Genomic DNA, 14,654 nt, shown 5'->3' with positions numbered 1-14,654 from the left:
CATTAATACAATAATTAAATAAATTCATCCCTTAAAATATTTATAATGGTTTAATGCTGACGGATAATTTAACATAATTCTCCTTTTTATTCAGGCTTAGATCAATCATGATTGAATAATTCACCGTGGCAGAGTTAAAAAAAAAGAATATCCTTTTGTTAATTTAACTTAATATGGAACGGTCCTTAAACATTTATATGACTCCGTTTAATATGTTATCATGATATTGCAAAAATAATAATAAAATATTTTTAAATATTTTTAAGTTTGTTAAATATCTAGAAAAAAATGTATATAAAATAATGACAATACCCTCGGTATCTTAATTCTTTAATTAATTGTAAATTATTCTACATGCAATTTCAACGAAATATTATAGGCATCTTAACAAAAAAAAAATTATAGGCATCTTAACGAAATATTAATCAAATTAAAAAAATATCAATTACAACTATTTCTTTTAATCAAATTAAAATTTTTAAATATAAATAGGCATCTTAACAAATAAAAAAGACATGATTCTGAAAAAATAAAAATAAACCGCATCTAATATTATACACCGTCCCTCCACAGTGAAATTAAATAAGTAAATAATGATGATCCTTCTCTAAATGGGAAGGATTTTATTTTCCAAAAAATTATTTCTCTAAAAATTTGATCTCTATTTTCATATGATAATTTATCACTCAAATATCAACTAATTAGATAGAAATTATTTTTAAATTATCATTAAGGCTAATCCAAAGGATGAAAAATGAGAGGGACAGGAATTGTAAGTAGAAAAACTGATCCGAAGGGGGAAAGGAAGGAAAAGAGAAAAGAAAAGGGTGTCGAAGGAAGAAAAGGAAAATTAAAAAAATAAAATACGAGAAAACGAGAAGACCGTGGCCAAAGTGCAGCTCAAATTGTTTGTCCCTAATATCATCTGTCCTCGTGTTTTATTCATCGTTCTAGCTCATCATCAGTGGCCTTTGGCCATCGTCCCAATCAACACTATAATCCTTAGGAAAGGTGAACTCAAGGGAGTCGTCATCGGTACGATCGGCATTAGAATCCGGCCGGATCTGAGCAACTTTTCTCTACCGCCGATCTGAGCCCCTGCTCAGATCCGGCCGGATTCCGACGCTGATCGTACCGACGACGACCTCTTTGGATTCACCTTTCCTAAGGATTATAGTGTTGATCGGAGTGGTAGCCGAAGACCGTTGATAGTGGACTGTGACGGCGATAGAACACGGGGACATAGAGATCTGGGACAGGAGATTTGAACTAGGCCAAGTGCAACAGCGTGAGACGACCTTGTGGACCACTGAGTGACGCCATGCGAGCAACTTCATAGGGGGTCGTTGACCGTGACCACACACGCCCGCCGACCACAATCGTGCATGCCCACCGACCACTATCATGCAAGTCCCACATGACCGCGCTGTCGGAGGTTCCCCAACCACGGCCACACATGTCCGCCGGCTACGATCAACAAGGCCGATGTTCACAGTCGCGTGAGGCCAATCACGAATGGAAGAAATTTAATTTGCACTTTAAAAGAAGAAAATTGTTTTCTGCCCTATTTAAGCAGAAAAAAATATCATAAAAATATACACAAATAAATTTATAAATCCATTTGAGCAACCTCATAGGGGCCACCGATTGAGGTCGCACAAGTCTACCAACCACAGTCGCGCGTCCATCAATCCACAATCGCACAAGATTGAGGCTGATCGCGAATGGAAGAAATTCAACTTGCACCTTGAGGGGAAGGGATGAAATTACTTTCCACCCAATTTAGATGGATGAAAAAAATAATCAACGAATAAATTCATAAATCTATCTATCCATTATGTAAACAAAAGAAAAAAATCATCAATTTTTATGAAATATAATGCAAAAAAAAAATTCCATTTTGAAAAACTTTCCACAATTTTTTTTTTGTTGTACTCCCAAGTAAACAGGCCATAACAAAATTATGGAGCGGCACCATATGATCAACTGAGGTGGCAAAGATTGCCATATGCTTCAAATGATTAGATAACTAATTTAGGTTGAACTGTACTGCAGAAATTCCATCTATTGAACACCAACACTATTCTTGTATGTTACACAAACATGTACAGGTTGCAACAACAGCCATACAAGTGATTACCTGTGACGAAAGGGGTTTAGGGACGCGTATCATTCTCTCTGCTAAAGCTCCGGGTGCGCATTCTGGTTCCTTCAGGAAGGATCATGACCTTCCTTCTCTTGTGTGAAGTTTGCGCTGATCTTTTACCAGTCACTTCGTCATCATCAGTGATTATGACACCTTGGGAGGAAGAAACATTTTCATGGCAGTCCATGCACATTTCACGGCAATTGTCGTCGTGTCTCGGGGACTTTGAACTAGTTTCCTTGGGAAACTCACCTTCTTCGACTACGACCTCAGTGGTGGCAAGTTCAAGGCATTCTTCATCTACATCCACTGTTGTAACTTTGGGTAATTCACAAACAACCTCACATGGATCTGAGACACTTTCCTGGCCATCTACAATCTGGCAATCTGCTCTAGTGATCCTCTGTGAGTCTTCAAGACATTTGTCTTCCTGAGAATCTGCTACGATACCATCCAGCATTTCTCTGGACATTGAAGTCAGTGTCTCTGGAACACGACCAAAATCATCTGGAGAAGCCTTCTTATTTTCAGCTTCACTGCTTATATTAGTGTTTCCACCATCGGCATTTGGAGATTCAAGAGTGGAACTGATGTCGTCCTTCACATCCACAAGAATGCAGGGTGCTATAGAAGTTCTGACTGCTTTAGGAGAGGTGGAAGAAAGCTGGGTATTGAGGTTTCGATGCAAGGGCCACCAATCATCTTTCCCCACGTTTAAAGATAATTGCTCACTCCCATTAGCATGTTCCTGTTCAAACAAATAAAATAAAATAAAAATACAATATGAAGGAATATTTTAGTCCATAGAATTGCTATAAAATCAACTAGATATGAAACAGGAGTAGGCACCATTGTTGGGCACGAAGCAAACAGCTTTGAGGAAGTAGAATGCTCGTGAACATGCACACCAGGATCAGGTAAAGGCATATTACTTTCTGGTGCTGATTCAAGAAATTCTGGAAACAAAAATCCTGCTTCCTTATCACACGGAACGATAGCAGATCTCAAAAGTTTAATTCCATCTCCTCTGTCAGGAGACGATGCAGTGTCAATGGCATCCTCGTCTGGACTGACAGAAAGCAGTTGACCATGTTTCTGCTCCAAGTTATTTCCAGGATACACAGAAGTAGAAGCATTCCCGTTGCAGGACGTGCTAGGGATAACTTTATGAGAGGATTCCCTGAGAAGATCACGTATCAGCTTCCGAATGTGTGAACGCTTAAGAGAAGCCTCAGAAGGCAGAAACCAGTCGGCACTAAGCTGCAGGTATCAACACAAGTTAGCTGGGTCGATGGATTATTTCTCTAAAGTTGCAAATACAGACTTCCAGATATGGACGGTCATGGCAGAAGAAAAAAGGTTAACAAATTGCATAATAATCTTACCATACATGTTGGCAGTATACGATCTTCTGGATTTAAAAAACAGACGAAAGTGTGACAAATTTACATGCAGATGATCCCTAGTCAGCAACACTTTTTACCAAGGACAGGTAAGAAAAAAAGAAACCAAAAACTACATGGCCTACATGTCTCAAAATGGTCAATGCCAGTCGGGCATACAAGATACTGGCGAACCAAGTATGTAGATACATGTAACCCGGGCATTACTTAAGTAAGATAAAAGGAGATAACCAGAAATATAGCTGTCAGACGGGTTAACCCGTGGCGGGCCAACCATTTGAGGGGACAAGGTGGGCCGACCCGTCAACTTGACGAGTTGAGAAATTTCCAACCCGACCCAATCTAAGGAGGATTGCGGATTTAGTGGGCCAACCCACATGCCCATCAAAATTTTTTAAAAAAATTTAAAAAATATTTCATATCTTCAACGTTTTACTTCCGAAAGGTTTCATCAATCATCATCAATCAAATGTATCCATAAACATATATTTTAAATATAAATGGACGTAAATGAATACTTATGTGGGATGAAAAATACTATTTTTATTTTAAAATTATAACAAAGAAAGATAATAAATTGACATAAAACTTAACTTACATGTGTTTCTCAACCTGCGGGCCAACCAAAGCCCGTTGCGGGCCGACCCGCGTGGGTCGCGGGCCTAGACGGATCAACCCGCGACGGGCTTGGGTTGACAAAACTCCAACCCAATCTACTTAAATTGTTTGGCGGGACGGGCTAACCCGACGAGCTCAACCCAAATTGACCGCTCTAACCAGAAACAAAGAAAAGAAGATGGCAAATTGGAAGAGAGCTCGAAGACCCCACGAGGTTACCTAGGTCACCTCCAAAGGAATAAATGACTTATTTGAACGGGTGAGAAATGAATGAGAAACTAGGAAAAAATAAATGTTGAATATTTTTAGATAACAAAATGTGATGTTTTTTTCCATCGTCATGTTTTTGTTTTCCTTCCAAAGGAACTAATGATTTAAGAAATTGATTTTACAACAATCTACCAGCAAAATAGATCAACTATGTCCAATGACTTATGATTAAATAATGGATCTTGCTCAATTGGTTTAGAAAATCAATTCTCAATAGCTAAGAGAAATAAAATTAAAGGAGAATACAACAATAACAATCAAGTCTTGATCCCACTGAGTAAGAATGGCTATATGGATCCATTTGCACCATTGAACTAGATCCCTGCTATATCTAAATAAATTTTATCATGTTTTATTTTATTTTTTTTAGTTGGAACCAAGTATTTAGCTCTTTGAAGCGATTAATCTTGAAGTAACCGACCTGGCCCTACGGAAGTTTTCCATCATGTTTTATCATGTTTTCATTTTTTTTTATCCTGTTATTATTGCTAACCTTCTTTGGTCTCCCTCTTCCTTGATTAATATGTATTTATTTTTGTCATGGTCTCACATCGCTTAACTCGGATATCTTAAACATCGGAGTTTCCCCTCAATAGGTACAACTCTGATTTTCTCTCTAATATACTTATTTCTTATCTTGTCAAACCTCTATTCGCACATCTATTTTAACATTCTCATTCCTGCAACTCATTTTTCAGTATGCTTGATTCATAGCCAAATATTCACCTCTATTTAACACACCAAATCTAACCGTTGTTTTATAAAACTTCTCTTTAAACTTTAGAAGTATCTTAGGATGACAATGAACAATTGACGCCCTTTATCACAACCATCTGGTTTATATCCTAGGTAAAACCAGGGTATGAAATGTCGTTCCGTGCCGCCCGGCACGGACGATTTTTATCGTTTCATCGGGCGGCCGAAACCGGCACGGGAAGCGTCCCCGTCTCGGCGGCGCCGGAGGAGACACGGGACGCTTCCGTCGGCGCCGAAGGAGACGTGGGACGGCTCCAGCGATGTCCCGCGACGCCTTCAGCACCGAAAGCGTCGTGCGCGACACCTGCGGCGCCAAAGGAGTCGCCGAAAGCGTCCGACGACCCTACCGGACACTTCCGGCACCGTCGGAGGCATCCGACGACGCTTCCAGCGTCGTTGGACGACCCCGCGGGATCGCGGGCGATCTCGCGTACGCAGGTTTTTTTTCTTTTTGAATAATTATTTATTTTATTTAATTAATTTAAACAATTCCTAAGGAGGATGTGTAATATTTCAAAAAGACTTTTATAAACCCTAATTAAATTATCCTAATAAAATATATAAAAAATATATTTAAAATTAAAATAAATTTAATAAATTTATTAATTAATATTCTGAAAAAAATAATGTTTTAAATTTAATTTAAAATTTTAAAAAAATATATAATAATTCTTATTTATAGTCTAATATATTTTTTATTATTTTAAATTTCATTTAAATTTTTAAAAAAAATCTAAAAAAAATAAAAAATTCTAATAAATTATATTTATATTCTGATATTTTTTTATTTTTAAAAATTTTTTACTTGATATTTTTTCACTATTTAAAATATATATTATTTAATTAATAATTAATTAAATGAATAAATAGTTAATTTATATAATTATTATTAATAAAAAGTAATATCTTGTATTAATTTATATTATTATTATTATTATTATTATAGATACTTCCATTTTAATTTAAATTATTGATATATCAATTCTATTTAAATAAAATTATTTTTAATTATTTTTTTCTAACAATATTAAATTATTCAATAATTGAGAACTTATAATAAATCAATATACAACTCAAGGTTTAAAATTTCAACCCGTGCCGAGGTTTCGGTCTCAGACCGGAACGATACGGTTTCGGTATCGTATCGTGCCGATATAGTTTCGGTATTTTTTATTTATCTATAGTAATTATAAGATAAATATGTTTATTATGTATATAAAAATAAGTTGTATATTGATTTATTATAAGTTCTCAATTATTGAATAATTTAATATTATTAGAAAAAATAATTAAAAATAATTTTATTTAAATAGAATTGATATATTAATAATTCAAATTAAAATAGAAGTATCTATTATAATAATAATAATAATAATACAAGATATTACTTTATATTAATAATAATTATATAAATTAACTATTTATTAATTTAATTAATTATTAATTAAATAATATATATTTTAAATAGTAAAAAATATCAAGTAAAAAATTTTTAAAAAATAAAAAAAAAATCAGAATATAAATATAATTTATTAGAATTTTTTTAAAAATTTTTTAGAATTTTTTAAAAAAATTTTAAATATTTAAATGAAATTTAAAATAATAAAAAATATATTAGAATATAAATAAGAATTATTATATATTTTTAAAATTTTTAAATGAAATTTAAAATATTTTTTTTTCAGAATATTAATTAATAAAATTTATTTAATTTATTTTAATTTTAAATATATTTTTATATATTTTATTAGAATAATTTAATTAGGGTTTATAAAAACCTCTTCGAACTATCACATATTCTCCACGCATCCTTGGGAATTCTTTAAATTAATTAAATAAAATAAAAAATTATTAAAATAGAAACAAAAAAATCGCATTCTGCCGCCGCGAGATCGCGCTGCGAGATCGCGGCCGATCCCGCGAGGGGCGTCCGGCGGCGCCGGAAGCGTCCGACGACCCTGCTGGACGCTTCCAGCGCCGACGGAGGCGCCCCCCGTCTCCTCCGGTGCCGCCGAGACGGGGACGCCTCCCGTGCCGGTTTCGGCCGCCCGGCGGAACGATAAAAACCGTCCGTGCCGGGCGGCACGAAACGAGATTTCGAACACTGATACAACTTATTTTTATATACACCATAAACATATTTATCTTATAATTACTATAGATAAATAAAAAATACCGAAACTGTATTGACACGGCACAATACGATACCGAAACCGTATCGTTCCGGTCTGAGACCGAAACCTCAGTATGGGTCGAAATTTTAAACCTTGGGTAAAACAACTCTAGCAACCTCTCCATCCTTTTGCAAAAAAGAACCTAAATACTTGAAACTCTTAACTACAAGTAATTCATCATCTCTGATTTGAGAGGAAAATAAAAACTTGAAATTTCAGAAACTGACTGGTCACAATATGTACAAGCCCAACAACATAAGTGACAGCCAATAAAGTCATGCCGAACTATTCAAACAAGTGAATATTTCCTTGGTCTTCAAGAAAGGAGGAATAATGTAAAGCCACTTTGATGAGGTTCTCGTATTGAGTTAACACATCGCTAACAATATAAAATGCATAATAAATTAGAAAAAAACGTGTGCTACTGGATTTTTTTTCCATGAATAATTGTGTGAGCATGAAAATTCAATAACATAAAAGATAGCAAATCGTCTTTGAAAGTTAGAAGATGGAATCACTTTTAGAAAACAGAAAAGAACTTACAAAACTGGAGAACTTGGTGACCTGGAATGGATCAAAATTTGAAGGAGCCTCTTGCAAAAATAATTCAACATAATGGAGTAGAAAAAGCCCACAATCAAATGAGTTTTCTTGTTGTGGCACCTACAGTACAAGAAACACAATAAAATTACCCCTCATCATATGAAAAGAAAAAAAGATTTCAAAACCCAGTAATACAAGCATTACATAACAACGTATTTCACAAACAGTGTGCTTCATAGAGAATAGGAAAAAATGATCATGTTCAAATAACAAAGAAAAGAATTGCTGAATCATTTGAGAACCACAAACCAGATCTCAATTAACAAAAAAAATTTGTCAAAGACCCAAAACAATGAATCTTTATATACAACTATCATTACTAATAATTTTTAGTACATGTAATAACAAAATGTAAGGATTGTTATTTATCTAATATTTATGGATTAAAATAAAACAAGGAAATTCAAAGGCCAAGGAATCTTTCCAATAAAGAAAGCATCCAAGTACAAACTCCAATCAGCGAAGCAGACCAAGAAATGGCCAATTTACACTCAGTAATGATGTTTGTATGAACCTTGCCCAACAAAATTTGAAATTGTATTATCGATCAATGCAAGTGTCTGTGATGTGATATAGGAAAAGAAGGAAAGAACAAGACCAGAGAATCAGTAAAAATATTTCAATCAAACAGTCCAATCAACAATACTAGAGAATGAAGTATTCTAAAGCAGAGTCATGATGGTTTAAGTTAGTGTATAGTTAATAGAACATTAATAGAAAAATTGATTGCAAAATTGATTCAATTATCCGCTTTTTCTTACTTAGTTGTAGAGAAACAAACCAACCTCAAGTGAAACAAATCGTAGGTTCAAAAATTTTGAAGAATCATCGTCACTTGCTTCTGTATGCCTTTCCTTCCACTCCTCCCACATGTAACTGTTATTTTTAAAGTGAGAGATTAGACAACTACAATTTTGAATAGACAAACAAGTATAATGAGAATCAAATCTGAAACCAAGTGATAACAGAAATTTTGCCAAGTGAGTATGGGTATAAAAATTAGCATCATAAAGAAACAAGAATGTCAAATCGAGATCAGTATCTTGAATCGTTTTGGTGAATTTTTAAATTTAAAAATTGGATCATATCAGATAAATAATATAAAATATGATAAAAAAAATAATTCCACATATTCAGAATAATTTTCATATCAAAAAATGTGAAAATTGAATATAGTATTCCATTCAACGGCACAATAGTATAGACAAAGTAACTTGATTTAATTCAGAATGTACAAGTTCACTTCATACATTGATGACAATGTATATTGTTCATCTCCTTCCTCAAACTGAAATGAAATAAGCAATAAAAAAAATTATCATCAAATGTTTTTCACATAAAATAATCATCACAGTCAAATGGAAGATGTCATGTTATCCTTCCTCATTTGGTGTAATGATGTCACAAAACTCACTCTTATAAGATCTGACAACCAGATCACAAAACTCACTCTATATATATTATTTTTGCCCCCAGGGCACAACCAAGTTAGTTATCACATGGCAGGTTTGCAGAATTGAGCAAGGGTCGAATCCCGGCAAAGACCGATGAATTACCTCCCATGTGATGGCTAGCTTCACTTTCCTGATTTACTCCCTCCCAATGGTGTGGGACAGTCGTTGGCGGGCCGCCAAGATGACGGATTTCATCTTTTTTTGCAGAAATTATAGAACATAGCTTATTATTTTGTCTTTTAATTATTACATATAGTAATTTTGGGCTAGGGAATATTAGGGGTGATTTGTATTTTAAGAGGGAATAATTAGGATTTGATTTGGATGGAATAAATGGGGTTTGAGCTAGGGTCTAATTCGGATTTGATTTGGGTTAGATTTGAACTCAAATGATCTAATTGGGATGAACTTGGGTTGGACCAAGAGGTTGTGGATCCTGTTAGGGTTAAACTTAGAGTTAACTGGTTCTATTTAATCCCCTATTCCTTCTCTTCTCAATCCCCCTCTTTGTAGATTCCTCTCCCCTCCGTATCACTCTCCAAATGCTCTTGGGCCTGCAATGTCTTCCAGTGATTCTCAAGACTTCCTCTCGGAAGCACCAGCAAGTTGCCCCTTGAGCAGTGCTCTTTCTTCTTTTTTTGTTGTTGTGAATTTTGATCTCTCTTGAGAACTCTAGAGTGATTGTTCTTTCTGTACAATCAATGAGTCCCCTCTTCCATATATTCCTCTAATTTTCCTTTTTCCTAAGTCGTGAGGCATATTTTTTAGGGAAGTTAACCTTCCCTATCTCTTTTCCTCTTAGATGCTACCTTGTGTTGGGAGATTTTAAGGATCATTCCATTCGTGATTTAAAATCTCATATTGTGCGGATAAAACGATCAAAACATATTATTTTGATAAATTATCAAAACTCGATACTAACCACATGCAATTTCATATATATCGTTGTGTCAATTATGTCTAGTGAGTATTGTTTTATGTCAACATTCGACACCTCTTGACACGCTACAATAGATCACGATCATAGCATTCTAGATGGTAAATAAAATTTGATTTTAAGTATATGGTTATAGTATCTTTTTCCTTTTCGATCTTCCTTTCACCTCCAATTCGCCATCAACACGAAACCGAATCAGTATCGTAGTATCGTTGCAGTTAAAAACACAAACTCTGGCATGACTCCCAACGATGAACCTAGATTCCATTATCTCCTGTCTTCTTTCTATTCCTTGTTGTATTGTTGTAGAAGTTAGACTCCTCTTTTAATTTGTTATTTTCAGTTGTAAATAGTAACATATTATAGGTTGTTTGTGTGATTGTTTTCCACCTATTGTTGTGTGGATAGGATTAGAGTGGGGCTTATTTAAGCCAATCCAGATCTGCCCCTAAGATCGTAATCCTTCTGGTTAGATAAATTTATTGTTTTAAGAATTTTTCTTATTGATTTCATTAGGAGAGGAGCTGTGAATTTCCAGCATCCTTAAGTATAGCGGTTGATCTAAACCCCCTTGGTGCACCCTTGTAGACGATTCACTTGCTTTATGTCAATATGCTTAATTTCATTTTGTCAATAGTAGATTTTGCATAGGAAATTGCTGGTATATGCAGCAAAGGCAACAATAGATTCAATAGTTAAGAGCTTAATGGATTAGATAGGAAAGTACAAATGGTAGAGGGAGACCAAAGAAATAATAAGTTAATATAACAAAAATAATCTAATTGATTTGAATATATTTAGTAGAAGAGGTGAAAATTTTCAAAGATTAGTAAAAGGGGTAACCATATAAAGCCTAGAATATAGATATTGATACCTTTGGATAATGTTCTTAAGTCCATTATGACTGCCTTTAATAGAATCCATATGTAGTATACAGGGCACTTTACATGAATTGACTTCATCGCCTGAAAACCAAAATAATACATGATGACGATATACTCTGCATAGATTGTATAAATCCAATCGGGCAATTCTTACCTTTCAGGTTTCCTACTTCTCCAGGATGGCAAATAATAAGCAAACTCCAGTGCAGACTGACATTAAGTGATGTGAATCAGAATGTAATGTTAACTTTCTATTATGATAAAATTGCATAAATGCTTACTTAAAATTTACTGGGATGAAAATGTAGTCCTTCTCAAATATGTTAACTTTCCGAGTCCACTTACGAACACGTAAGAAAGCAGCTCTGCCTTCAGAGATACTACCCCGGTCCTTATCTAGATCTGCTAGCTTGCGGAAGAAAAAACTGTTAAAGAAGTGGAACCTATGCTTTTGATCAGATTGAATCTTGTCTTTCAAGTACCTGAAACAAACAGATCAAATCAAAATACAAAATGAGGCAGAGATGATGTGGAACAAGAATAAAGATTACACAATGATCTGAGATACTAATTATGTTTTACATTTGTATAAATTCTATCTCATGAAGGAATGATGATTTTGCATGTGAGAAAAATAGATGAAATAGCTTTGATTCCCAGCGTGGGTGAAAAAAATAGGTGAAATGACTAATCATGATGTTGAAGAATTATTACAAAATCAGCATGTATACAGATCTCTCCCTCACATCAAACCATCACACAGCATCTCCCTCCTCATGGCTACTACCACTCCCATCTTCGCCTCAACACTCCCACACCAACTGCACAATTGGCTGGGGCTCAAGTAATAGTCAACAAAAGTCGACAGCCTCCTAATTCATCTAATTTTTGCTGCAAATTTAGGTTGAATCAATTGGATTTGATGTTTCAGACAAAGTTGTGTCTAGTTTCTCTAAAATATAGAATCCTACTGACTGATTATATTCCAATTCTGCAGTTTCATAATCTATACCATACTATCGACTCTAATACCACTAAAGGCATTGCAAATTGAAGTTTCTTAACTGAGATATAATGGTGGCATTATTCTTAAAAAGCAGTTAATGAAACCAGAATATACATTTGCACATATAGTTCTTCACCACAGAACTTTATGCCTGTATATGTGGATGTAATCACGTATTGATCAATTAGCTGGCCAGGTAAACCTAGTTGCCTAATCTAATATCTTTAGTCCATAGAATAGTTGTTGAAGTAGATGAATTATTTAGCTTATGCTTAATCAATAACAACAACAACCAAGTTTTTAGTTTTTATCCCACTAAGTGGGTTGGCTATATGGATCTTCCTACCATATTCGATTTGTTCCCCTACTATATTCTCTTCTATATTTAAATAAATTTTGTCATGTTGTATTGTTGTCAACCAAGTGATCTTTGGTCTCCTAAGCCCTATAACATAAACAACAATCAAGTTTTTATCTCACTAAGTGATCCGCTACATGAATCCTCATATATCATTGGACTCGATCCCTACTATCTTCTCATCTATATTTAAATGTATTTTATCCTATTTTATTGTTGCTAGCCAAGTCTTCTTTAATCTCCTACTTTCTCAATTAATGTGTAGTGTGTATATTGTTTATGGTCTTACATTGTTTAACTGATGCATTTATTAGTGGTCTAAGTACATAGTCATACCATCTTAAACGCATCTATCGCAATTTTTCTTAAATGGGTGCAACCGCGAATTTATCTATGATGTTCTCGTTCATTATCTTGTCTATCCTCGCATATCCACACATCCATTTTAACATGAGACTCACCTTTAACATGAGACTCATCTTCCGCTCATGTGATCAAACTACCATTTTATAATATAGTACCTTACAATCACAAAGAAGATTTGACATCTTTTCCATTTCAATCATTCTACTTATATGATTATGTCCTATATAAAACTTCTATATCAACCCCTCCATCCTTTTGCAAAAACAATACAAGATACTTAAAATTGACAATTATAAGTACCTCGTCATCTCCTATCTTAACAATTATTTTGTTATGTCTATTACTATTAAACTGAAATTCCATATATTCTGTATTTACTCTACTAAATTTAAATCTTTTACTTTCGGGATCTCCTAAGCATTTACTCTGCATCTCACATCAACCAAAATAATGTCATTTGCAAACAACATGCACCATGACAATGCATTTTAATTTTTAAATATGTTTAATGAGTTTATCCATAACTGGTATAAAAAGATATGAACTAAGAGTTGATGTTTAATGTAACCCTACATCTATAGGAAACGTTTAGATTAATCCACTTGGAATCTTCATTCTTATCATTACATATTCATATATATCCTTAATTATGTGAGTCTTGTTTCTTTTTCCGAAACTTTTCAATCAGTTGTTTGAGAAAATGTGTAACTTCTATCATCCAGCTTTTAAGCATGAATCTAAATTAATTTTCGATCGCCTTAGACTCCTTTGTTAATTTTTTTTATCACTCTTTTCTAAAGTCTTGGCACAACGGTAAAATTGTTGCTTTGTGGCAAAAAGGTCACGGGTTCGAATCATGAAAACAGCCTCTTGTAAAAAGCAAGGTAAGGCTACGTACAATAGATTCTTCCCTGGACCCCGCACATAATTTTGTAGATCTTTTTGTTTTTATATAAGAGGATTAAGTACTTACCCTCCATTGATTAAGTATTTTCTTCATTTTTAATATCACGTTGAATAACTTCGTAAGTCATTCATGTTTCCTAGTACTTCCATACTTCTATCAGAATATCATGCAATCCAACCACTTTTCCATTTTGCATCTCATTTAACATGTGTTCTACTTCTAAAATTTGAATTCTTAAATAAAAATTTAAATTAAATTTTTATATTCATCTTACCTATTTAAATTTCAAAAGCTAAATTAGACATCTAAACTTTCATTTACAAAGTTGATAAAATACCTCTTCCGACGCACATTTATTACCCTTTTGAATTCTTCTTTAATATATTTTATTTGGATAAAATCACTTGTTGTCCTCTCTTTCTCACTTTAACTATTTTATAGATGTATCTTTCCCCTTCCTTGTATCAAGTTGTCTATACAAATGTTCGAAAGTTTTATCCTTGCTTCTCTCACTACTTTCTTGGCCTCTTTCTTGGCTATGGAATATTTTTTAAATTTTTTTTTAATCCTTGCAAGTATACAGTAACTTAATAGATTATACTTTTTCTATCTGTCCTCTTGACTCACCGTGAATGTTCTTAGCCACTAATTTTAAATTTTATCTTATCCCATATTGTATTTGAATCGTCATGTATTACTCATAATACTTGTTCTTCTACCCTCTCCTTAAAGATACTTTATTTCTCATCCTTTTAACTTCCACTACCTGATC

General features: G+C 33.9%; 1 protein-coding gene across 2 annotated transcripts in view; it reads right to left on the bottom strand.

The window, feature by feature from the left end:
- Positions 1 to 2,009: 2,009 nt before the first annotated feature.
- The window catches only part of LOC122023555 (probable ubiquitin-like-specific protease 2B), a 44,617-nt gene continuing 31,972 nt past the window's right edge, over positions 2,010 to 14,654 (bottom strand). For both annotated transcript variants that reach the window (XM_042581710.1, XM_042581711.1), the window contains 7 exons: positions 11,527 to 11,727; positions 11,400 to 11,455; positions 11,236 to 11,326; positions 8,756 to 8,846; positions 7,911 to 8,030; positions 2,996 to 3,406; positions 2,010 to 2,894 (listed from right to left, as the gene is read on the bottom strand). In XM_042581710.1, coding sequence (XP_042437644.1) covers positions 2,157 to 2,894; positions 2,996 to 3,406; positions 7,911 to 8,030; positions 8,756 to 8,846; positions 11,236 to 11,326; positions 11,400 to 11,455; positions 11,527 to 11,727 — 1,708 coding nt within the window. In that variant the 3' untranslated portion in view covers positions 2,010 to 2,156. The remainder of the gene's footprint in view (positions 2,895 to 2,995; positions 3,407 to 7,910; positions 8,031 to 8,755; positions 8,847 to 11,235; positions 11,327 to 11,399; positions 11,456 to 11,526; positions 11,728 to 14,654) is intronic.

This window comes from Zingiber officinale, chromosome 9B (genome assembly GCF_018446385.1).
Source record: "Zingiber officinale cultivar Zhangliang chromosome 9B, Zo_v1.1, whole genome shotgun sequence".
Taxonomy (NCBI): domain Eukaryota; kingdom Viridiplantae; phylum Streptophyta; class Magnoliopsida; order Zingiberales; family Zingiberaceae; genus Zingiber; species Zingiber officinale.
Note: the sequence above shows the minus strand (reverse complement) of the source record. Positions and strands in the feature narration are given on the sequence as shown.